The 26,584-nt window shown below is 34.5% G+C and overlaps 3 protein-coding genes across 4 annotated transcripts; all 3 read right to left on the bottom strand.

The window, feature by feature from the left end:
* Nucleotides 1-1,134: 1,134 nt before the first annotated feature.
* Nucleotides 1,135-5,540, bottom strand: LOC142606702 (transcription termination factor MTEF18, mitochondrial). 2 transcript variants are annotated; one of them, XM_075778037.1, is made up of 3 exons: nucleotides 5,425-5,540; nucleotides 2,949-4,845; nucleotides 1,135-1,510 (listed from the first exon to the last, which is right to left on the bottom strand). In XM_075778037.1, the coding sequence occupies exon 2, from the start codon at nucleotides 4,725-4,727 to the stop codon at nucleotides 2,952-2,954; it is 1,776 nt and encodes a 591-aa protein (XP_075634152.1). In that variant the 5' UTR covers nucleotides 4,728-4,845; nucleotides 5,425-5,540; the 3' UTR covers nucleotides 1,135-1,510; nucleotides 2,949-2,951. The 2 variants fall into 2 exon arrangements, with proteins under 2 accessions (XP_075634152.1, XP_075634154.1); XM_075778039.1 differs by having other exon boundaries at nucleotides 1,135-1,306.
* A 7,548-nt stretch (nucleotides 5,541-13,088) lies between these two features.
* Nucleotides 13,089-15,341, bottom strand: LOC142605660 (uncharacterized). Its single transcript, XM_075777094.1, has 5 exons — nucleotides 15,219-15,341; nucleotides 14,774-15,027; nucleotides 14,323-14,534; nucleotides 13,805-14,072; nucleotides 13,089-13,649 (listed from the first exon to the last, which is right to left on the bottom strand). The coding sequence occupies exons 1-5, from the start codon at nucleotides 15,229-15,231 to the stop codon at nucleotides 13,341-13,343; spliced, it is 1,056 nt and encodes a 351-aa protein (XP_075633209.1). The 5' UTR covers nucleotides 15,232-15,341; the 3' UTR covers nucleotides 13,089-13,340.
* A 1,146-nt stretch (nucleotides 15,342-16,487) lies between these two features.
* Nucleotides 16,488-22,749, bottom strand: LOC142607752 (uncharacterized). The gene is made up of 5 exons (XM_075779361.1): nucleotides 22,573-22,749; nucleotides 19,112-19,365; nucleotides 17,871-18,082; nucleotides 17,510-17,768; nucleotides 16,488-17,016 (listed from the first exon to the last, which is right to left on the bottom strand). The coding sequence occupies exons 2-5, from the start codon at nucleotides 19,361-19,363 to the stop codon at nucleotides 16,726-16,728; spliced, it is 1,014 nt and encodes a 337-aa protein (XP_075635476.1). The 5' UTR covers nucleotides 19,364-19,365; nucleotides 22,573-22,749; the 3' UTR covers nucleotides 16,488-16,725.
* Between the last annotated feature and the right edge of the window lie 3,835 nt (nucleotides 22,750-26,584).

The raw sequence follows: 26,584 nt of genomic DNA, 5'->3' as shown, positions 1-26,584 counted from the left end.
TAGGTACTCCAGCATACATTTGGTAGATACGTCAATTTCATTTTAAGGAGCTATTTAGTTCAACCGGTATTTGGTCTAGCGGCATTTTTAGCATATATCTTTGACTTCTCATTTTCCAAGTGTCACTACATTTTAATCTCTTATGGTGAGAGATCCACAATAGATTAAAATACATATAATAATCCTCAACCCAAAATAGTTTGCATGACCAAATACATCCAATTTATGATTTTGGTCTTGATTGTACAAAACAGTAGCTATTGCTAGCCAATTTTTTCTTTGCTACATATCACACACGTGCCTGCCAATCCACGAGTTCTAGAATTCTCATGAGCTTGCACCAGTTATAGCAATTTGGTTTCCTATGGTCTTGAACCATTTTGTCACTTCACTATCCTAATGCATAGTTGAATGTTCAAATTTCAGAAACCAAATTTTGCATGAGAAATCAGTAATTTGACTTTTTGAATGCATTTATTTGAGAAATATTATTGATTGAAACAAATCAGTAAAGACAACAATAGAGGGTGCAATAACAGCAACACAAGAATTGTTCAGGCAACAAACCAGTTGCATCACCCTTTGAGATCTAATCTAAATCTCTAGGAAACATAAAGACTCTTAAATTGACTCTTGGAGCAGCACCCTAATATAGCTCAAGAAAACTGCCACCAGCAAATTCATCTAGCCCCATACACATTGAATTTATTGCTGCTCTAAACTGTGAAACAAGTTTCTTATTAAGAACTGGCATTCAGTTGCCCCATTTCTCACACAAGGCTTTGTTAAAACCAGAGTGTTCTAATGTGCTTTGTTTTCCACCATCTCTGAGATCTCACACAGGTAAAGGTTTTGCACATAACAAAAGTGTCTTTCAAAGAAAACATGAATTTCACTGCTAGTTAACTTTTAAGAAATTTAATGGGATCCAGCCAAATCAAGAAAAAAAATTGAAGAGCTTGAAGGTCAACACAGAGAGGGGATCAATTCTTGATTCTTTGCTCTTGGTTTCAAAAAACTGACCAACTAACCACCAAGCCTAAACAGAATGGGGATCACACAACACATGACTGCACATGGCAAAGTCAACTGTGGTTATCGCATGCTTTTCTTTTTCTCTTTTTGGGGAGCCAATTCAAAATATATGATGAGTGAAATAGCAAGAAAGTAAATGAACAATGTTAAACAAGAAAATAAATTTTACAGAACATCAACTGCATGGAAAATGAGTTCATGTATCGCATACACTTCGACTCTTCCATCACTTGTGTATGCATCTTGTAAAGTCGTTTATGATAGTCTTTCCCTACAAGCATGTCAACAATTTTCTTCATAATTAGAATTCTCTTAGTTTAGAAATACAAAGATATTCTAAAAACCCAACTGCCCTCTTCTTGTCGTTTTTGCTACTTTAACAAAATTATCTTTCTTTGAATTTCTCTACAGGCCTAAAAAGTAGTTCTTCATTCCAGTCCTCGGGACAAAATTAAGTAATTAACATTACTTACTCCTGAAAAGAACAACAGAAACATATGTTTATTCTAGGAAATTCTGACAATAAACACCAATTGAAGTATGGCCTTCACATCAACACCTGCTGACATAATCTAACTATGGTCTCACATTTTACTCTCAAAGTTTTTTTCTCCAGGAATTATGCATGAAATTCTCTTACATGAAACAATTGCCTTAAATGGACCTTAAAAAATGTAATGAAGCAAAAGTAAAAATTAAAAGAATAACAAAGTAGCTAAAACAATTAAAACTGACAAAATGATTATACATTGATAGTGCACTAACATAAGTTTTCCAGAAGAAGTTTCCATTATCAATGTCTTTGATGGAAATGGAAATTAACCCCCTCACCAAGTGATATCAAATAACTCTGAAGTTAACAGTATTTCATGTAAATTGATGTGTATTATGGAGCTCAGGATTACACAGCTCAAAGGCTATTCTATGTTGGATTATCATACATCAAGGTTTCCTTTTTATGAATTTTGTTACTTTTAGGTCTTGATGTGCACTTGTTGATCTAGCTTGCACATCTTAAACATGGATATTTACTTAAGACTTAAGATCAGAGACACAATCATGATTGAAACACAAGCTGTCAGAAAAGAATACTGATTCAGACATGTGATGCAGCTATATATGTGTCTCTTTCTGAATTTATAAACCTAAAATATATGAGTGTCTCTATGAGAGCTCATTTGCCTGCATAGCATAATTGACTAGTCACAAACTCGTATGATGCAGAAAAAAGGTTAGCATACGATTATGCCAACATTAATACATATAATCTTATATGGAATCCAAAATGTATAAAGTTCTGAAATTGTAGATAGTGGTCAAGACAAAAGATCAAATACTTTTTTGGTAAGTAGATAAAAGATTAAATACAAAATACAAGATTATCTAACTCCATAGTTAAATACAATCCATATTACCAAACCACCCATATCTGATATTTATATGGGTGATTCAACCCTAAGTCAAAATTCACATTCAGCCATTGTCAGATAATCTACCATTACGGTTGGGTTTGGATTGCGGCAGACCCAGCGTTTTGCGCGTCTGCATTTTTTTGGCTGGGTCCCGTGCACTGTTCACGGGACTCACAAGTATTTTTTTCAGCAAAAACAACTTTAAAGCTGGGTCCCACAGCACTATTCACACATTTAAAAATTATTTTGCTACAGTGTTTACAGTTTTTAATTTCCAGCAATAAGCGGTATTCAATCAAACCCTACGTTTTAAACAACCATGCCAAAGAAAATTTCATAAAGAAAATAAAGAAAGAAAAGATGAAAAAAGTGGATGAAATTGTACAGCAATGCAAGCAAAACAAACGGAAAGGCCATTCATAAGGCATACATTATCAAATAAAATGTGCCGCCTTTTTTACAAAATGATATAAATGGTTAAAATAAGAAGGATGAAATTACTTCTTAGCTGGAAGGTGAATGATTCTTTATCTTTTCCCACGTGGCTGGACCTTCAGGATGAACATCAACAAAATATTTTACAAAGCGTGTATCTGAGCATGCAAGGATGGTACTCAAGGACAAGGTTGGCTTTGCTGCACCTCTCTCCCTCAGCCAAACATACATTGAAAATCTTTGACTGATTCTTTCCATATCATAACCTAGATATGCAGGGAATGACACCACAGATTCCAATGGGTAACCCAAATATTTTCTTAAGTAATCAATCTTCCTTTCAATCACATCTTTGGACTGGTTAAGAACCGTAGGAGCTTGTTTAACAATATTTGTCACAATGTTGTAGTCCAAACCAGCTTGTACCAGGCAATCAAACCTCTCCTGTAATTGATCCCCTCTGCCTCGAAATTGCTTCAAAGCTTTCATCATCTCATCTGAATTTTCCATGTACCCCAATCTTGACAGGAATGTAGTTTTCTCCTGGTGTTTACTAGGTTCTTGGGAAGATTCCTGCTCATTGCTCTTTATTTTTGATTTAGACACCAAATTGAACAACTTCAGTGGATCTTCCTTTATAACTTGACATAGACCATCTCTTCCAACTTTCAACTCTTTGCAGACAGTTCTGGGTCCTTTCAAAGCACGTGAACCCAGAAGTTGTATGTGGTTAGATATAATGCTTGCAATGTACTCGGTCTCCATTTCAATCTCAAGTAGAAAATCCATTGCTCGCAAAAGATTTTTTATACACTTAACTGACAAAATGTTGGGATTTTGTATAAATAGAGAATAGATCTCATTCAACTTGAGACCCAATTTGAGTAATCGACCAAACAATATATACACCTTCTTCCCAGAACCTTCAAACAGTATTGCAGGATTTGTGTTAAACAAATGGTGCATCTGCTCCTGAGTATAGCCCACTTTATCTAGAAAATCCACAGTATCAAGCATTCTGTTCCAATTGTAGGTGCTTTTACCAGACAAACATCCTCCAATCCAATCGTTTTCAAACCTCAATTCCTTCAATCTTTCAAGAACCTTGACAAATTCACAGTTAACACCACCAATCAAAAGCGAGGGGCAACAACTAATGAGCTTAATAACTGTGGATTTACTCAAACCCAAATTTTCATAAGCTTGAAGTTTTAAAGCCAATATCCCATAATCATATCCAAATATCTCTTTAGCTTCCTTGTACATTTTACCTATCTTACTACGTGGGATTCCATAACCACATAAAACATGAAAGTTGTCAAGCATAACATGATCATCACTCAAAAACATCAAGTGTCGTGGGAGAAGCACGGAGAGCTCAGATGGACGGAGACCCAAACTCTCAAAAAAGGGTTCAAACTCATTAATGGGATTGTAGCGCAGGAATTTAGTTAAAGAGTGAGCAACATGTTTGTCAGTATCAATCTTAGATATCAAAGTTTGAAGAAAACGAGGGGAGTTCTTGCTAATGTGCTCAGCATCTGTGAAGCTGAAGCTCCTAGTACTGTGCAAATAATCAAAGAGCACGTTTTGAGCTTCATTCCTAGCTATCCCAGAGAATCGGGGAGTGAAATTGGGTGATTTTGCTAACTCAGTAACAGTGACTTTAGCATCATTGGTAACCATAGAAGTGCTAAAGCTTCTAACTTTAAACAAAATGAAAGATGGGTTTTGCTTAATTATGGGTTTGTCATAGCCAACAGGTGAGAAAAGTACAGAGTGATTGAGTTTGGCAATCATTTCAGAGAACTCAAACACCCTTTTATGGTTTCTAGGTAGTAACATGGCAAGTAGAAAAACCAGAGTGTAGAGAGACAAAGAGAAAACAACCTTAAATCAACACCGGCAGCCCTCGTTACTGTTGATCTCTCTCTCAGTCATTATATTTGATCCTCCTCTCAATCTGGGAAATGAGGAAAACACATAAATTAAATTACTTGTGTATGAAACCTTGTACAACAATTTAAGAATGAAGAGGTAAAGCTAAATAGGGTTTTCATCCAGGTTTATTACCCACAAACCAAAACACACACAAACCCGTAACAAACACATACAACTCTATCATTATGACACTAAGGATGAGATTCAATTCAGAAGCACAAGAAACAGACTTACCAGACTGAGAATCTTAGTATCACTTGCATAAAAAAAGATGAAAACTTGGGTACCCATAACCCCTAAACCAAAAATCAAAAGCTAAGGAAACTCAACATAAACTCCCAAACCTTAGACATTCACAAAAACCTCAAGAGACACAAGTCACAGACTCACATACATCAAAAATTTAAACCCACCACTTCCAAAAGCTTACATTTTTAATGAAGAAAATATAAAATGCATCATTCATGAAATGAGTAAGTATAAAAAACAGTGTAGCAAATTTCAGTTCCAACAAAAAAAAGAAGAAGCATAAACACCTTAGCACAACCATAACTATAATCGTATTTTTTAACAAAAAAGTTGCATCATGGGTTTGATTTACCTTCAAAGAAATGTTCTTTCTTCTTCTTCTTCTTCTTCTCAAAGGAATGTTCTTTGTTGAAGTGGCATTGCCGCCTATCCCAACCTCAATGGTTCAAGTAGGAAGGGAAAGATATATGAATTGTTTGTGTTTGCGTTTTTGGGTTGGTGGCACTGTCATGAAGCTTGCGCTTGGTCTTGGGCTTGTGTTATTGGGTAGTTTGGTTGTTGGGTTTGAGACTGGTTATGGGTTCAAGTTATTGGGCAGTAAGATTAGGATGGCATTGGATTCGGGCTTGGGCTTGGCTTGAGTCCAAAATCTTACTCTTTCTGTTTGTTTCAATGTAAATGAGGGCACCATCACACATTCTTGGTGCGATGGTCACTTCACAAGTATAAATGCTTGTAGAGTGTGGGGGTAAGAGCCAGAATTTAAGTCTCTAGGAGGGAACTTCATACATATATACACTTAGATTAGGCTAGAGTAGAAATTCTATCTTGTATATAAAAAAAAAAAATGTAAAGGGGGGCTTTGTGCAAGGAATAGGGAAGAAGTGGGGGAGTGGGTTGGCCTGTGCGTTAGAGAGAGATGGAAAATGTTTTCCAAGTTTTAACATGCAAATTGAAAATATTTTCCAGGTTTAACTAAATTTTTATAAGCAAACAAATACTTGAAAATGGAAAAATATTTTTCTTAAAATATTTTATATTGAAACAAACCCAAGCATAATTTACTTTTTGGGGGTAAAAACTACTGATGTTTTGAATTTTGGGTGGTATAGGCATTGTCGCATTGGTATAATTTTTGTGTGGAAAAACTTGAAATGGGGTAGTTTAGTGATGTAGATTTTAGGAGTTTATGCTTGAAATTTGGGATAATTTGATTTTGCTTTCCAAAGTTTCAAAATTTTGATCAACTTCACTAAAGTTACCGAATGTTTGGATTTGCTTTCTTCTATTAATTTTTGTTGTTGAGGTGGCCATTAAGTGTCTCATCAACTCAAAACGACATGGTTTTTAACTTTGAATAGATTGGTTTCTTTGTAAATTTTGATCATTTTTTAGTTTCAAGTAGGTCTCATGTAAATTTTATTATTTTCTAAAAAATTATTAATTAATCTTTTATGAGTATAATTGGCTTTTGTAAGAATCATAATAAATTTATAATTACTCTCATACAAAATCTTGTGACTCTAACCAAAAGACATTACTTTAGAAAATGTTAATTAATTAATTATCTCAATTTTTTTAATTAATTGAATCAATAATGCTTCTAAATGTTTGGAAAACAATTTGCACTTTTAAAATTGCTTTATTTTAAATCTAACTTATGCACACTTATTCCAAAGGACAATATATATATATATATATATATACACACACACACACACACTTCAAAAATTCTTTTGATTTCATTCCTTGCCCTGTAAACATTTCAATAGAAGAGTAAAGGGGTTAAGTCATATGATATACTAAGAGGACTAATAAGTAATAAATCGAAAGAAAACTTATGGCAGAAGAATATATGAAAAACGTTATGTTTCTGATCATGGAGCTAATTATCCTTATTTTCATTAAAGTGCAAGCTAATGATTATATGCTCAACGTTCATCTTCTCCCTTCTCTTCATATCCACCATTCTCGTCCCACTCAAATTGATAAGACTGATACTAATGAGCATAGTCAATTAGGCCCTTGCCTCTTAGGACGTCTTCAACATTGTCGTAAAAATATGAAAAGAAAGCAACCCTCCAAAAACCTCATATTTTGTATTTACTACAGGTTTATTGATTGCTTTGAAGATGCTGACCCTAGTGATCGAATGTATTTTACAGTTAAATAATGGTTAGACATGTGTCACCAGAAAGAAGAATTAGAACATATTTCTACTTGCTTGATGGAATTTTTTATAAGTTTAAACAAATAGCACATATAAGTGTTCATAAATGAAGAATCTCTAAGCTCCAGTTTTGAAAATTCCTAATTTGTCTCTCTCTTATTCATGCATATCAATTTAATTTTTTTTAATTACATCCACATTTCCTATATCAACTAAAATAGATCAATTGATTATGCGGTTAATATAATATAAATCATTAAATGTTAAAAAAACTAAACTATATATGCAAAAAATCGTTATGCCAAAATAGCACACTTTTGTTGTTTTTATTTTTTTTAAGGAGAAAGACAAAAACTTTATCAAGACAAAATGGCTAAATCAGCATGAATAATAGAGTAAAGTTGTGGTGGAACATCCTCCATTCACACAATAAAATTCGAAAAATTAATTGCTATTCTAGCCAAACTATGAGCAACATTATTGCTTTCTCTCTTGGTATGAGAGTAAGACAAGTTGGAGAAAGAGCTAGCACAGTTACAAGCATCCAGTATCAATGAACCATAAGAGGCTAAACCCGTGTCCTCCTTGATCAAAGCCTTCATAACTAACTCCAAATCATCTTCCACTATTGCTTTGTCTATTCCAACCTCCAAACCAAATTCAAGTGCTCGTAGTGTAGCCATAGCTTCAATTTCTACAGCTTGATAGGCATGGGCATTGGTTGGGACAAAGAGGCTATGACTAGGCCCCAGTTGTTTCAAATAACAACACCAATAGTAGATTTATTTACCTCTTTGAAAATAGCTCCGTCATAGTTGATTTTGAAGACATTTGGAGGGGAGGTAACCACCGGGCTTGAGAATGGACTTGATTTGGATTTTGGTTTTAGTTCAACTTTATTTTACTATGCATTGAAATCAAGGTGGTCGATACAGTATTGGTATCGGTCAGTATGTACCGTACCAGTATGTATACCGGTATCAAAACGTCAACGTTTCGTATCGGTTTAAATACCGGCTGTATAGGCTGATTTTGGACATTACCGGTCGGTACAGAAAAAAAACTTTTTTATTTTTATTTTTTATTTATAGTTTTGTAATTTTTGAATTTTTTTAATGGCAAAATGATAACTTATTTGCATTAATTTATTAATATTTTTTTTTCTTAGTATGCAATGAACAATTAAGCTTTCTATTTTTTATCTTGTATTTTTTATTCTTTTAATTGATGCTAAAGTCTAAAATCACGAATAATTTGTTCTGAATTGAGATAATGTTTTATGGTAAATTTTTATATTATTATTATTATTATTATTATTATTATTATTATTATTATTATTATTATTTATGGTAAACATACATACATATATATATATTTATAAATATAAAAAATAAACCCAAAATGGTACACTGGTATTGACCAGTATCAAAATATATCGTTCCACTAGTCAAACCGGTACAGCCGGTTGTACAAGATTGACTTCCTTGTTTGAAATGCATTGATTCCAGCCTCAATTCTTATATTGAAAACAATGGTGCATTTGTTTTAGTGATTTAATATGGAGGATACTCCTATAACTCACCTATTTCTTAGAAGTTGCCACGCCAAGGAAGATTGTTTCATTTCTATATTTTCTTGTTGTCTAAATTTTTGATTGACTTGAGAGTTACTTTTTGTGGTTTAATACTGAGATTGTGGAAATTGTAGGTTAGGGAGCTGGATGTTAGGATACAGACACGGGTCCAGTCTTGGACATGTGTCCGCATCGCAACGTGTCCAATGACATTGGCTATTGGACACAAGCTCCACCTGGATGCTAGAATTGGTGTGGACAAAAACTTCAATTTTTAGTGCTCATTTTATTATACTTATACCTCTTATGTTTTGAAAATAAATAGACAAAACTACTGCGATCAAATGTTATTTTCGGATTATTTGTGTTCTTGATGTGCGATTGATCGTAAGATTAGTTTATATGGGAGTTGTTTATCTCGTTCAACCATGGAGACTCTAAGTGTGTTGATATTATTTTGCTTGGGTTATGTTATGATTTTTTAAAGAGATTTATTATAATAATGCCTTTGATGCAAAGGTTATATTTGGTTACTTCCATTTTTATTTTTATTTTTATTTTTATTGAGATAATACTTACAGTATATTTAATGTTCTTTGGTAATTATGATGAGCAAGTTTTGTTTTTGTTTTTTTATTTTATTTTATTTTTATATATCTACAAATATTTCATTCTATTATTTTGTGTATGTTTGATTAATATTTTTTTTTTATGGAAACTATATTCTTCTAATTTATGTTGTAGTTTGTTATATTTGCCTAATATACTACTAATGTCATAAATTTCAAATTTATTATTCAAATTTCTCATCTCTTAAAGAATAAGAAGATTATTATAATAATAAAAAATCATCACAAATTTACAATGTTATTTTAACCAAAATTAAAATGTAACCCAAGGACTAAAAGATAGACTTTATAATAGCTTATTGTGGACGGCTGATTTTTCCTGCCCTAGGTTCCGCGGGGGGTTGTTGCCAAGGAAGTCAATACCGTACCGGAGGCTGTACCGGTTTGGCCACCGGTACGATATATTTTGGATACCGGTTAATACCGGTGTACCGTTTCGGGTTTACCGCTATTTTTTATATATACACACACACACACACACACACACATACACCAAAATCTCTATAACCATGTTTATAAGCATATAATATTTCACTTATATTATAGTAAATATAAAAATTTATCATAAAACATTACCTCAATTCAGAACAAATTATTCATAGTTTTAGACTTTAGTATCAATTAAAAGGAAAAAAAAAAACACAATATAAAAAATAGAAAGCTTAGTTGTTCATTGCATACTAAGAAAACAAATAATACTAATAAGTTAATGTAAATAAGTTACCATTATACTCTTACAAAAATTCAAAAATTACAAAACTAAAAAAAAAAAAAAGGCTTTTTTCTGTACCGGCCGGTACGCCCGGTACCAGCCGGTACGCCCAGTACCGGCCGGTATTACCCGAAATTGGCCGGTATGGCTGGTACGCGGCTGGTACTGCTGGTACGCGGCCGGTATTTTTTTCGGTACAAAATAAAAGTGTACCGGTACCGGTGCACTGGCCGGTACGGTATGTACCAGTCGGTACGGCGGGTACCGGTACGGTATCGGTAACCTTGGTTGTTGCACATTGAGTCCTTGGCGAATTGACTCTTGTGTGATTGTGTATCTAAGGTGGGGTGTGTGAGTCCTTTTTTCTTATTTTTATTTTAGGAATCGCCACCAACCATTAGCTTGTATTAGGTGTGATTGGTCACCTAGATGTCTAATTTATTTTAACTTACCTAATTAACTAAACCAAATTTTAAAGGTTCATTAATTAAGGTAAACCAAAAGTCTTTGAACCAAAGATCTTGGACTCGGAAGTTTGGTTACGTGTGGGGAAGGTATTAGACACCCCACAATGCCTATTTGAAGATAGTACTGCATTTTAATTTATTCCAAACATTAAATTTTTATGAAGAAATGAAATACTTGGCATCTTGATTTTCTTGAAAAGATTTTTTGCAACCAATATACATATAAATATGTGAGTATATATTTACATATAGCTATCATGTGAATAAAAACTCCAACAAAATATATACAATCAAGGCATGTGAGATGTATACATAAGTAACATGTGAAAAAGCATACAAGTATACTATACAATAATATGCGAGTATCTATTTATTATATAGCTAGCATGTGAATACTAACAACTATACAAAAAACAAATACAATGTAATGAAAAGAGAGGGTTGGAAGGGCCAAAATGAACAAATAGCCATAGATGCTGAAGTATATAGTTAGTAGGCATTGGTTTGAAAGAAAATATAAAAGTAACATCTCGACTCTTAGAGAGTCGATTTTGGGGCTATAAATCGAGTTTTTAATGCTCGATTTTTATGATCTGATTCTATCCGATGTGGCATATTTTCCACGTGGCGTCTAGTTGGAAATCGAGCATCTGAAACTCGATTTATATCTTTTATATATCCTCTTCCTTGTCCTTATTTTTTCTGGGTTTCACTCTCTTTCCACCTGATCTGCTTCTTTCTTCCTCTTCCACGCTGATCTGCCCAGCCGCCCAGCCGCCGCCGACCCAAGCGAACCCAGGCTGCCGCGCCTCAACTTGGGTCGCGCCCCAGGTCGCGCAAACCTGGGGCGCGGCGGCCTAGGTCGCGCCCAGGCAGCGCAAACCTGGGTCGCGCCGGTGTCGCGCGAACTCCGGGGCGCGGCGGCCGGGTCGCGCCTAGGCGCCGCGCGAACCCGGGTCGCGCCCAGGTCGCGCGACCCAGGCCTCCACGCCCTGTCGCGCGAACCTGGGGCGCGGCGGCCTGGGTCGTGGCCAGGCAGCGCGAACCTGGGGCGCGGCGGCCTGGGTCGCGCCCAGGCCGCGCGACCCAGGTCGCCGTGGATCTGGGGCAATGTTTTTTTTTTTGTGCGTACTAGGTTTTGCGTGATCTTCCCATGGTGGTGATGAACTTTGATGGTTGTAGATGGTTGTCGTGTATTTCAGGAACAAATGGTAAAAGACTTAGATTAAATTTATTTGGGTTTGTAAATCGAGTCTTTAAGACTCGATTTTAGATTTAATTTTTTTGGGTTTGTAAATCGAGTTTATAATACTCGATTTTCAAGTTGATTCCACGTGGAAAAAATGCCACATCAGACAGAATTAGACCATAGAAATCGAGCATTAAAGACTCGATTTATAGTCCCAAAATCGACTCTTTTAGACTCGAGATGCTAGTAAAAAATATAGTTTGTAAACCTTGCCTACTAACTATATTCTTTAGCATCTATGGCTATTTGCCCATTTTGGCCAAGAATAGCACATTGTTGTCATTTACTATTTTCTCATTTTTTGTTCATACAAAAAGATGATAAAAAGAAATTTGTTAGTGCCAAGAATGTTAAGAACAAATGTAATCTTATAGGGTGTTCAAAGACTCAATAGAAAGAGCTTTGAATGCAAATCCTCCAACTACACCTATTCTAAGAAAAGCTTTGAAGGAAAAGTTTCAACGTTAATTTTATTATTTTGGAAAAACACATATTAGAAAACCTTTTTTCTTACGTGGTAAAAGTGTTTCATGAAAACATTTTCTTTTTGAAAACATGTATTTTTTTGAAGGAAGCAATTTCTTTCAACATTTGAAAACATTTCATTTCTTTTAATTTTGTTCCCAATGTTTTTTCCCTGCAACCAACACCATAAGTGAAAATTCCTTTCATTTCTTTTTTCCTTCTCCTTTTCAACTATTTTTCTCAGCAACGGGATATTGGTAATTGTTTTTTTTTTTTTGGGTGTAAATATTAATAATTCTTTTATTTAATAACATATATTTGTAGATAATGTGGCATATATAATGGTTTTAGGCTTATTTAGCACTTAATGGCCACCTCACCTCATCAACAAAAATGGATATAAGGACCTTTTTTTTTTTTTTGAGAAACAAATTTAAAAGAACGGAACAAAAATTTAAAACTTTAAAGGGCAAAATAAAAAATAAAAAAACCTCAAACTTTGAGGGTGTAATTTTGTGATTTAATATTCTTTTTAATTTTCATCAATGAAGTAGAGAAGAAATAAATTAGATTCCCCCCTTCCTATTTTTCAAGTAGAATTTTTAAAATTGAATATTGGTCATTCCCAAAGTAACATAATGCCCTTTTTAAATCATAGGTGAGAAGAGTGGAATTAAAACTTAGGTTTTCCAAGTAAGAAAACTTGATTATTATATTAAGCTATAAGACTATTGACATGAAACAACTATCCTTATAAAAATCAAGAAATATACCATGATTATTATTTGTTGAAAGCCTGGTTCCTCTTACACTCTTACCACATTGCCTTATTCACGGTCCAAAACCTACCTACCCACCTACCTACCAACTACTTATTCACCCCTTAGAATTTGCTATGAGACTAACGTAGAATTATAGATGTAGTAGCCGAAAATTGAAAACTTTAGGACTTCGATAACATATAAGCAGATGGCACTAAAAGTCGTTTTTGACAGAACTATTGCTATGCGATAATGGGTTCTTCTCCAAGCAAAAGTTCCCTGAACATAGCCACACATAAACTACTCTCGTGAATCATTAGATGACCACCATCAGAAACTTCATGATACCGAATCCAAGGCAGCTTTTTCACCACATATCGTTGCATTTCATATGGCACAAGTTTATCTTCATGACCATGCCATAGATGAACAGAGGCCTCATTGTTAGGAAATGGATTTTTAAGTTCCATTGGGTCGAATTCCCAGTTGCCAAAATGCACCATTATGTCTCGATGAAGCGATTCATAGACACCTTGCTGTCTTATCTTGTGCTGCAAGCACAAAACATGACCTTTTTATAACCATAAAACACCACAAAAAAAAAAAAAGACCTTTTTATAACCATAAAACACCACAAAAAAATCATGGAAGTAATAAAACCAACTCATTTTTGTTTATAGTACTAATTTTTGTAAAGCTCTAGTACCTCATTGGGCATTGGTTCTTGTGACATTTTCTGTACGGTTTGTAGGTCACGTTTGTTAAGAATTATTGGGTGCCTCTGCAAGATAGAAGAATATGGGAAAAACTTTTGGGTCATCCACCAGTACAATAGTGCAGGGGCATAATGTGCAATCCGGAGTTTGCATTGGTCTCTTTTTAGTTGTTTCTTGTATCCTTCATTTTTCAACTTGGGAGGAAAAGAAGGCCACCAATAGTTGATTACTGGAACTACTAGAGTCACACCAGCAAGCCTACAGTTCAAGCATTTGGTTACAAATTTAGATTTATATGACTGGTACTAAGCAATGACAATTATTGATATGGGAGTTGGCACCATTAATACCACTTTTAATATGCATTAATCACAACTTCACAACAGATTCTATCAGCAGTTATATAAAAATTGTGAATCAGAGGGATGGGTAAACAAAATTGCTTGAAGTTGGATAACAAAAAGGCCATGAAAATTATAGAATTATAACGAAAGAGTAATTGACATGCCTGTGTGGTATGTATTTGAGGCAAGCCCAAATTGGATGAGTTCCAATTGACATTCCAATTACATAAAACTTCTGTCCTAGCTTCAATTGGTCAGCTAGTTCTTGAATGTCATATGCTTCACTCTTCACAGAGCGATTTGGGTTTGGATCACTTTCACCATATCCAGCTCTGTCAAATGACAGAATATATACACCCAGTTCATCCATAGTATCCTGCACACAGCCCCCAAATCCAATTATGTTCATTTCTTTCTGCTTTATAATTGATTTTTTTTTTAAATATGATCAATTTTACTTCAAAAAGCTTACGAATCAACATAACAAAGAATGTTACCGGTGCCACTTTAACAAATAATAAATAAATGTCACAAAATTTGTAATATCCAGACACTGAAAAACTATGACTAGTATTCAATATGCAAAAAGATTGTTTTGGAGTAGAGTTTGCAAACCTGAGAGAGTGGCAAATATATGTCCTTGGAGCTGTCAAAGCCATGAACAAGGATGACTTTGTACTTAGCATGTTCTTTAGCAACACCCCTTTCTCTATAAGCCAAATGCCTTCCATCATTGAGCTTAATTCTTGGGGAAGAAACAGGTGGACCATTTGGTGTTCCACATATCTTTGGAGGTGGAGGCTTTACACTCCTATAAACGTATATCACAGCACCAACTACCAACACAGATGCTGCCACTGTAAACATCACTGGACAAAAGAGAAAGTAACATATATAAAATCATCTTTTATAATGGAATATCTTTAATAACATCACTAGTTGTTTTGTGTTTTTGTTACTAAATCTCAAGGAACAATCAAACAAAATGGCAAAAACCTTTACAAATATAATTATCAGACTGACGAATGAAGAATATGAAGATTAATTAAGAACTAATTACCTGAAGAGGACATAGATAGTTGTTTATGCACAGACAATTGAAGCTTGTAGCATATGCTATACAATTGTTTATGTAGCAAACAATAGCACAAGTTTTTATATATATATATATATATATATATATCAATATGTCAGTATCCACTTATCCTCACTAGATAAAATACTGGTAAATAGACACAATTGTTTACTACAAGAAGATCCAAATTTGTGCCACGTCAGCAAAGCCAGGGGTATTTTAGTCAGTTGATAAAGATTTGGGCTAATGTAGTTTTGCTTGGGTTGGTTTATCTGCTTTAAGAGTTGGTGAACTAAAAGTCATCCTTATTGACCAGCATTGTCTGCTGTGCTGTGGACTAGTTGCTACAGCATGCACTACTAGCTAACCTTGCATTTGAATTCTACCAGTACCAACCAAGAAAAACTGATAGAGGTCATCGTAGCAAAAATTAACAAAAACATACATTTGAGGGCCACCAATTTCCCAGAAGTCCTTGTGACTAGCGATGGTGAAAGTGCCAACATCAAGGTTTCACCAATGCTTGAAAATTTTCAATATCTAGTTAGTTAATAGGGTGGTAAATGAATCAAGTTGTGAACAAACTTGTTATTAGAGTTGTAAATGAATCAAGTTGTGAACAAACTTGTTAAAGTGATAAATTAAGCTCTATTTGTGTATAGGAACATTTTAATAATGTTGTTAAAATAAATTTTTTTTTTTTTTTGCAAAGTCCCTCCTGATGGTATAACTAATAGTCATGGATGTTGTAATGCCAAATTCAGGTTTGACAAAACACTAGGTGGAAGCAGGGTACAAAGACTAATGGTCCCACAGGTATTTCAAATAGGAAATAGCAACAGGGTGGGGCGTGATTTGGATAAGGGTGTTTTGTCCTCTCCTCAGAGTGGTAGTAGGGCTGGGGTACTAGAGGCGACATGGATTGTCATCAATAATGATGTGAAGTTGATATTAATGTAATAGAGATGAAAGAAACAGAGAAAATTTGTCAATCGCGGTATTGTTAAGGGAATTAGAGAAAGATGAGGCAAGCAGAATTCGTTTTCGTCCCTTTTTATTTTTTATTTTTATTTTTACAATGAAAAAAACCCGCAAGGTAGATCAAGACAAGTTGAGTCAAGCGGGGTGGGAAACATTTTGTCACCCAAGCCTTTTTCCAACTCAAGTTTTGATGCTAATTTTTACTGTTTTAAAAATCGCAAATTTACCAATCTAACTACTCGGATAAATCTGAGTTAATAACTATATTCATCATTTCAAAACCAACAAAAAACATAATTTTTTATTTTTAGCTCTCATCCCTAAAAACAATCTTCTGAAAACTGAATACATTCTCTAACATACCCTTAAGATTTCGTTGTTTCTTTTTGCAATACATATGATTCCACACAACATTTATTTATTTATTTACATTACCACAAGAGCAGTATGGATATGAAAGAGTTCATACTGAGGAAGATACCGTCATATGGTTGGCCAAATAACAAGGAGTTTAGCCAAGCAAGAGTGCCCTGATAATGGTTTCACATAAATTGTTGTTATAGATCATTAAATGCCCTCCATCTGGAACCTCATGATAACGAATCCATGGAAGCTTCTCTGAAATATATCGGTTAAGTTGATAAGGAATCATCTTGTCTTCGTAGCCTTGCCAAATGTGAACCGAGCCCTCATTGTCAGGGAATGGATTGCTTACGTCCAGGGGATCAAATTCCCATTTGGCATAACCAGCTAAAATGTCCCGGTGCAGCGATTCATAAACACCTTGCTGTGTCACCTTTTCCTGAATGGAGAAACATAAATGAGAATTATCAGCTGAAGAATCTTCATGTTTTTACTGCATGCCTCCACATCCCCCAAGGAAATACTAAATCAAATAACTGAGAGAGGAATAGCTTGTAAGGCTTTACAAGCTATTCCTATGAACAATGCCAAGAGAAAAATATGTTCAGATTTATAATAATGTGCAATGTGCCATCTTCTATGATATGGTTAAGGTAAAACCATAAACTTGACAAGCAAAAAAGGTTTTGCAGTTTGGGATGGACCTTAGCAACTGCTGAATTCTAATAGCTTATGACGCAAGCAATAGCAAAAACATTAGAAAACATAGACTATTAATCAATTTTTGAGTCTACTGTGCCAGATATTAAATACCACCCAGATTGTTCAATTAGCTATAAACTTGAAACTAAATACCGTGATTAATGTGTAATCCTTATCACAAAATATTAGTGTGGTGTGATAAAAGAAAAATACATGGGATATGTGACTACCTGGCCAACACTAGGGATTTCTGATAACCTCTTCAAGATCTCAAAATCTTGGTTGGTTAACGTTGCCTGACCCATGCTTAATGTAGGAAACCATTTCTGTGTCATCCACCAATAGAATAACCAAGGGGTGTAATGTGCAATTCGAAATGTCCTTTGAAATGATAGAGGCAGCCTCCCAAGCGCCTCTCTTGCTAGACTGGCAGGGAAACAAGGCCACCAGTAGTGTACAAAAGGAACAACCAGGGCAGCTCCTGACAACCTGCAAATAATGTCCATTAACATATGAAAAGCAACCAGTCAGAACGTTAACTAAATATTAATATAAAAAAAACACACAAAGTAGTTGAAGTAAGGATCATGCCTGTGTGGTATGTATTTCAGGCAACCCCAAACGGGATAACCTCCCATTGACATTCCCATTACATAAAATTTAGACCCAATTTGCAATTGATCAGCTAGTTCTTGAATATCAAATGCTTCACTCTTCACTGAGCGTGAAGGATATGGATCACTCTCTCCATAACCTGCTCTGTCAAAGAACAGGATATATATCTTTAGCTCCTCCGTAAGTTCCTGAAAATCAACACATTTTTCACCAATTTACTATATGTCTTACAATATTAAACAAAAAAGTGCACAATGAATTCCAGTTTAATCAGGTTACGAAAAATAAATCACTTATATTAATTATACAATTGAAGATCAAAGAAAAACATCCAGGTAAATCCAGTACCTAACACCACTTTAAAACTGAGGCTATAAGCTTTATTTTTATTTTATTTTTTGTCCGGTATTAGCTATCACTCATACAACCTTCACATTGCAAATAAAGACTTCGTATATTGTAATTAATCATCAACAAAACAAGTACGCACATTTTGATGTTTGGTGCAAAGATAAAGTCTTGGGTAGTCAAGTGCAAGTGTGTGGGTCCAATTCATGCGAGCAGCCACTTTTGTGAAAAATTTCTAAAGCTCAGGGTCGTATCCAGATCTCCCCCAAGGGCACTATTTTGACAGGAACAACACTAGGTAATAACCTTCCTTTATTATGTTTGCATCCAACATAATTTAATACATTTTAGTGTGCATGGGCGTTCATTGCCAGAGTAAATGGTAGTTCTAGACATTGAAAAATAAATATACAAAAAAGTAACTTGAAATGCTAGAGTAGTTTGGATTGATCAGCCGGTTCCTAATTCATCATCTCAATCTTTCCGTGCATCACAGATGGGTAGATCTGCTGGATATAGCGTATCAGACACTTTCAGAGATAAAAAAGAACAGTGAGTATGACACCCCCCTAAACAAATCATTAGAATGACTGTTTACTGCATCTTGCAGAACAAAATATTTCTGTGGGCAAGTGGGTTTTCTACCTAGCCCTGTTATTCAAAAATATTCGTATTAGTTAAACCATGAAAAATGAAACCACTTCAGATAACATGATTTTATTTTTATTCATCACATTTCTGAAAAAATCACATTTGAGTGATATATTTTTGTCCAGATAGTCTGTGACACAGGAAAATTCAACTAATTTTGGACAAGTTATCAAAACTAAAAAAATAAAAGAAAATTAAAAATCAGAGCATGTTCATACTTGAGAGATAGGTAGATACACATCTTTTGAGCTGTCAAAGCCGTGAATTACGATGATCTTGAACTTAGCCTCTTCCTTTGGAACTCCAGACTCCCTGTAGGCCAAATGCCTTCCATCGCTGAGTTTCACTCTATTTGAAGTGACAGGAGGACCACCTGGCGATCCACATATCTTTGGAGGCGGAGGCTTCAATGCCTGATAAGCCCATCCCAGAAGACCCACTGCTACAGCTACTGCAATGGGTGCAATCATTGCTGGGAAAGGTAATATCATAGTTACTACAGTACTACCATGTTGGTGACAATATTAAAGAACTTCATAAAGAATATTAATAAAATATAGGAGTCTTGAAGTTCGTAAAGATGTTATATGTTCATGAAATACAGTACAGAGAGATATAAACAAGCTGGTTTTCCATAAGATATATGGCGTTTCATGGCTTCAGAAACTACGCCATTTATTTAAGCACTTGTTCATTTTGAATATTTGACATCATCACTCTTTCACAAGGTTTATTTTATAACATGTTTCATTTCTAGAAAGCATCATGGGCAACATTTTACTTTTCTTTGCTACTTGCAAAAGCATACATCAATGAAGGAAGATCATCAACTTTAGGTGGGAGTTTTGAACCCAAGTCTCCCAGTTTCCAGTAAACTTATCATGGTAATTTGAAATGTCCGCCTATATAACAAGGTTACGCACATGAGGCAACAGGTGCAACATGCACCAAAGCATGCCACCACAATGAATCTCACCCAGCTTTTTTGTTCATGATATGTGGAAGCAAGAACACAGCATGATAGCCATTCGAAAGAAACTTGGGTGGCATAGTGGTTGATAAATGAATATCACCTGTATAAACTCACTGATTTCAACAGTGTCAAAATCAGGGAACACCAAATTTTTCATCTACCTAACCTCTATGAATCCCACTTCTCTCTCTAACTATTTTCTGCTTCAGCATTATATGAGGGCAATGTGAGGGATTGGGAAGTTAAGGAGCCATCAAACAATGGAAATACAGTAGATGGGAATAATGAAGGTGGGGATATACAGTACAACCTTTTATAGAGGCTGCCTTGCAAAAAGAGGATGTTGAAAAGGAAGAAGAATAAGAGGATTTGCCCTGTTTCAAAGTGTGAAAGGGGTGTCAGTAATGAGGTGTGTGATTTAAATTTGCCACCTGACATGTATAATGAATTTTTCAATATGGAATATAAGGTGTCTTGATGAACCCCCTTAAACAAAGAGAAGGAAGGCTTCTGTAAGATTTGGTTTTCTTGTTGAAACTCAGGTTAAGGAAAATTCCTTGAAGATCAAAGAATGTCTTGTTCCTGATTGGGTTTCTTGTTAACAATATGATAGTCATCATTTAGGGGGAATTTGGGGTGCGTGGGAATGAAGATTTGATAGAAGTCAGGAAGTTGTATAACTCAAATCAGATGCTTCATTGTGTGGGCACTGATAGGAATGGGGATAGCCAGTACTGTGCTTCTTTTGTCTGGGTTCCTTCATAGTCCGGAAGGTACACTTGCAATTCAGCATAAAATGAGATTAGATTTAAGCTTCCTAAGGCGGTTCGGGCTAAACTAGATTGGTTTAAAACTGCTACATGCAAATATGCAATCATTCTTCTATTTTTAAGCTTGCAATGAGAAATAGGCTACCAACACGCGACAGATAGCTTCTTTGGTTTATGATGGTGACCTTTTATGAGTCTTTTGTAGAAGCTAAGTTGAATGCTGCGGTCATTGTGCTTTGAATGTCCAGTTTCTGAAAGAATTTGGCAGCAACCTTTGATCATGAATTTGGTGACCTAGAGTGAGTATAAATGGATGCCGTTGTCCATTGGGGAATTCAATTTCTCAAAGGAACAATCTTGAAGGTTACTCTCTATAAACTAATTTTAGTGGCTGTTGTGACACAGGACAAAACCAAACAGGATGCAATAACAAAAAATGAAAGATAGGTAACCTAGGCTTGCTTGGAGTCAGCACAAAGTAAGAGAGAACAAACCTAGGAGTCAACATCCATGGGGTAAGCACCATCCTATTGGAAAAATTCCAAGAGAAATTTTATTAACCAATCTAACTGTAAATCATAACTGAACTTTGGGTTCCTTAAATAGAGTTCCAAGCTTATTATCCTAGTAGAAAACAACTTTACTAACCTAGTAAGAATAAAAAATCAGAAAAGAAAATAACCTATACATAAATAAATCCTAAACATTTGTGATTGGGCTTATGCCTTAGCCCCAATTAATAGCAAGCTCCATCCATAAGGCCAAAGGTTGGGATGTAATCTTTTTGCTTATACATTGATAAGTTTATGTAATTAGAGGCCTATATCTTGTGTCCACACCATGTTGATACCATGTTTAGTCTTAAAGGAATGCTTAGGTTCGTATTGGAAGGCTTCTATACTCAAAAACTTATAAGAAAGGGACAAAGAATGTATGTTATGCAGTTCTGGGAAATTAGGAGTAACAAGAGAATGGTAACAAGTTACAGCATCAAGTACCAAGATGCACCATTTCGTATCTTAGATCAATTTTACACATGAGGGGAAAATTAAGAGATTCCCAAAATCAAGGCAATATGTGGTGCATACATGCTTATGAGGAGTTGGGATAGGTACACCAATCGAATCAAAGGGATAGAATAGAAATTCTCTCAAGGCATTGAGTAGTCAAAGTTGTGACTTAAAGAGTAAATGTCGGTCCGATAACATCATTTCAGAGAAATTATTTGCTATAAGTAACATATTTTTGAGGGGATAAATTAAATTCAGAGTAACTACCAATCACCTCTCACAGACCCTGCAAAAGGTGGGAATTTTATGCACCAGGAATAACTTTTTATTAATAATCCATAAATTCTAAATAAATACTCAATTCTACTCAATCAAAAAAGGATCTTATTAAAGTATATACCACCCTCTAGCCAAGTTTATGCTTGATTTGTAGTTGAATCAAGTACTGCTTCTTAATTAAATCAGACAAACCAGCAGTTTAAAATGGGATTAAGACTTTAAACTGCTACACACAATGGGATAGGATAAAATCATTTTATAACTGCTTCAGATTACGCTTTTTTCATTTCTTGACAAAAATAAGAACATTGCATGTTGCAATTGCCACAACTACAAAAGGAACAATCAAGCGGACCAGATCAAGCCCAAGAGCAAGTACCAATCCAAAACACAAACTAGTTTAATTTACCAAAATTTTCAGTCATTTCTCAGATTCATTGAAAGTGAAAGTGCTACCTCTAAACTATTAAAGATCAAAACTTTGTAAAAAAAACAAAGTAACTGATAAATAGAGAGGACTAAACTTGCACTCTATCAAATCAAATGAACTAAATTCCAGCAAATGAAAAGAAACCCATTAACAAGAACTGAAATTCAAACAAAACAGGATAGAAAAGAGTGATTTTTTTTTTTTTGAAAAAACTCACCTTAGGGATGTGGGTTTGGCTTTTTTTTTTTTGGCTTCTGGTTTTTGAGCTCAGGCTAATTCAGCTGATACTTTCATGTTTGTCCCAGTTCCCAACTGCCATTCATTTCAAGTTTCAAGGAGCACTGTCATACGTAACGACAACTGAAGCTGACCCACAAGAGAATGCGAACCACCGAGTGTCACCAAGTTTTTATTTTATTTTATTTATTTATTTTTGCGGGCAATACATGACAGAGTTACAGTCTTACAGGCTGCAATGCAAACATATGCAATTATAGAAATAAGGTTTTGAGGTTTTTGTTTTTGTTTTTGTTTTTTTGGTCTTTTGTAAGACTAGTAGGTGCATATCATTTCAGGGGATTTATAATTCTATACGTTTGTTGTGATAATTAATTTGCAAATATGTGAAATAATCAATTTTACTATTTGCTTCTTTCAAAAGAAATTATCTCATAAAAAGTTCAAACTTTATATATAGATAGGTACGGCACATTGACATTAATTTAAAAAAATACAAAATATCAAAATAAATAAGACACTTTATTATGTGGAAGTTGTATATTTACATCTTTGGAAAGAAAATCCAGAAGTTGGATTTGTTATCTTGTAAATATATTTTTGCATTTATTATCTTTAATTTTTTTTTTTTTGTTGCTTGAAGGTGATTTGGATGGGGGAAAGGAATATATTAGGTCAATTTCGATTAGTCAATTTAGTATCCACAGCTGAATCACCTTTTTTGGAATGTTTAAAAGATGATTGTTAAGAAAGAACAAATTCTTATCCCGAATGTATTTTATAATGGATTGGCTTTTTTTTTTTTTCTTTTCCATTTTATAATTACATAATTTTCTTTTAATATTAACTAATCGCAGACTCATTTGATGTGCAAAAAAATTTGACGATTCGTTTTTTTGTTAAGTGAAAAATAAAATATAGATGAGATTTTTAAGTATTAGTCTCAAACCTTTCTTAAAATGATACAATTATTTTCTTAAAGAATTCTTGTTACAATATATTAGATTTTTAAAATTAAGCTATCTATATTTATTATTTGAATGTGTTTTAAATTTTGATAGTTTTTTTTTTCAAGGAAACATAATTTAGTTTACATTCAATTATTGTATAAGGCAAGATATTTTGTAAATAATGTAATGTGTGGTTGAGACTTGTTTCTAGTACTTCTTACAAATGGTTCATCATTTATACATCTTGAATGACTTAAAGAGGAAATAGATATAAGTAAATCCATTAATTACGTTATATAAAAAAAAAAATACATGACGTTAATAACATAAGGAAAATGTAATTTTATTAAGAACTTACCAACATTACACTGAGATTGTGACATCACATAATTGTCAATGAAACAACTCATTTTTCTACACAAATCTCTCCTCCTAAAGCATCATCTAGACCGGAGTGGACCGAAAGGGACTGAAATGGACTAAACTAGACTAAATGGACCAAATTGAACCGAATGGACTAAAATATTATGTTTCAACTTTTAGATATTATATAAAATTTTTTCATGTTAGATGGATGACATGCTAGGATATTTTATTGATCATTTAGGAATTAAAAACCTATATTATTATTATTATTATAAAATGATATAGAAGTTTGTCAATTACTATAAATTGAGTACATCTCTAACCACATGCCTAATAGTGTAAGGACGATTTTCATCCATTCACACCATATAATTAGAGGTGACAATTTTTAACCAAACCCATTAAGGTTATAACCGTCCATTATCTATTTAATTTGGGTAAGTCTTGACCTAATCCAACTAAGCATTTGGATTAAATGGAGAAAGACCCATTGGAAAATCTAATTAAATGGATCTAAATGGTTAAATCCACTATGTAACCAAGGGGTAAATCCATCTTTTATTTATTTAATTTTTTTTTAATCTTCAATGTTGATAAGTAGAAAAATAAATTTTAAGCTTCTAAACGTAAGCTCCTAAACACAGACACCAGTTTTCCCTCTCTCTCTAAAGAGTTGTTGTGCAGATAGCACCCCAGGACTTAAATAAATAACAATAAATAAGTGAAAATAAAATAACAAGCACACACAACGAACACACACACAACGAACACAATATGTGTGTGTGTGTGTGTGTGTGTGTGTGTGTTATTAACCAAGTCGGCAAAGGAGCAATCCTTTTACAATTTGGATTCGGTTAACTAAGGTGACCAGATTTGGGCTTGGCAATTCAAGCCACATGGACCCAATATCAACAACAGCAAATCTAAACTCTAACTAGAAAAATTTCTTATTGATTTTCTTGAGTTTTCTTCTCATTCTCTCGGCTACCAAGCACATTCTAAGATTGTCTAGTTTCTCTAACTCTCTCTTTCTCTTGACTAAGTGTCTATGTTGTGCTCTAAGATCATTAAGATATGCTTCTCAAGCTTAGAGCTTGGCTAAGGTGATGGTGTTGCAGATCACTGTTGAAGACAAAGCCCCTCCATCCATAACATGAACAATGCTTTAGAACCATGCATACCCCATGCCCAAGCAATCGAAGCTGTTTACACTAACCTTTATGTCTACAACAACCTTATCACACCCTTAACTCTAAGTCCTAGCTGCCGCTGGAGGTGATGGCTGATTTTCGAGGAAGACCTTTGAACTAAGTCTAGCTTGGGTCTTCCACATGGCATGCTTTTTCTAACGTATAATTTTTCTTGGCATCCAAACACTAAGATAGGAGAATTTTACTGATTTTTTTTTATCCAATCCTTTGGTTAGATTTGATTTACTAATTTTTCTTGGCAATGTTACACAGGGATATGAGTATTTTATTGATTTTTTTTTAATTTCCTTTTCTATCATTTGGTTAATTCTTTGAGGCTAGATTTTAGTTTTATGTCTTTGATCCATATGGTGGGTGTTTTGGTAAATTTGTTTTGGAGTGAATGTATTTTAGTAATTTTTTTAATAAATTTTTGGTATTTGTAAGTGTACGGCATATTGTTAGGAGCCACCTTCATTGGGCCTCCAGTTAGGGAAGGCCTAAGAACGAATATCATCCCTCCCCCCCCCCCCCACATTCAGCCCGTGGACTGCCCAAAAGCCTTAGCCCATTGATTAGCATCTCGGTACCTAAATGCACTTCGGATACTCCATGGTCGGCTCAGGCACCGAGGATGTTCGGACAATCCTCGGTGTACTACAAATGCCTTGGGAGATTGGGCTATTGACCAAGTTTTAGTGGCTAGCACCAGTTCCAACGTGTTAATCCTCATTCCCAATAATATTTATTAGTTGTCAGGAATAATCAACTTGGGCCCCACCCGCATGAGTGGAGTCAGATAGCAATGATGATATTACCGCTAGCCTCAACTATAAATATCAAAAAGGAAACATGAGAGAAGGGTTGACCAATTTTGTGTGAGATTAAGAGTTAACCGAGCAGATCCCAATGAGTATTTTTGCGTGCATTTGGTTCTTGAGCCTGCCCAGGGACTACCCTAAGTAGGATACTCATTACCCACTTTATAAATAAATTGTGAGCCCAAACATTAAGTCTAGTTAAGTGTAGGAAATTGGTATGCATAGTAAGTATGTATATATAATATATAGAATAAAACTTAGATATAGTACTTAGGTGTTGTTCCTTACGTTCCATTTTTAAGATTTAGTCATGTGAATTTTTTCTTATGAGAACGAAGTATATTTTTAGTTAAATACAGCCACATGGCTGAATTTTAAGATAGAAATCTAAGGAACTAAGGAACAGTACCTAAATACTATACCTTAGTTTTGCTATAATATATAAATCAAATAATATGTGGGTTGGGGACTAAATGAGTTGGGTGGGTAATTGATATTTAATATTTATTTAAACGGATAATAAATGGATAAATGGGTGATTGTGTACCCAATCCATTTATGACATAACCCAAAATGCACCCAATCCGCCCAATTGCTCCCCGTACATACAATGAAGAACTTGGGGGTTGTTTGATGATTTGATTTGTGTTTTTAGAGTCTGTTTA

The sequence above is a fragment of the Castanea sativa genome, chromosome 8 (genome assembly GCF_040712315.1).
Source record: "Castanea sativa cultivar Marrone di Chiusa Pesio chromosome 8, ASM4071231v1".
In the NCBI taxonomy this organism is placed as follows: domain Eukaryota; kingdom Viridiplantae; phylum Streptophyta; class Magnoliopsida; order Fagales; family Fagaceae; genus Castanea; species Castanea sativa.
This window is presented reverse-complemented; position numbering and strand designations above follow the sequence as displayed.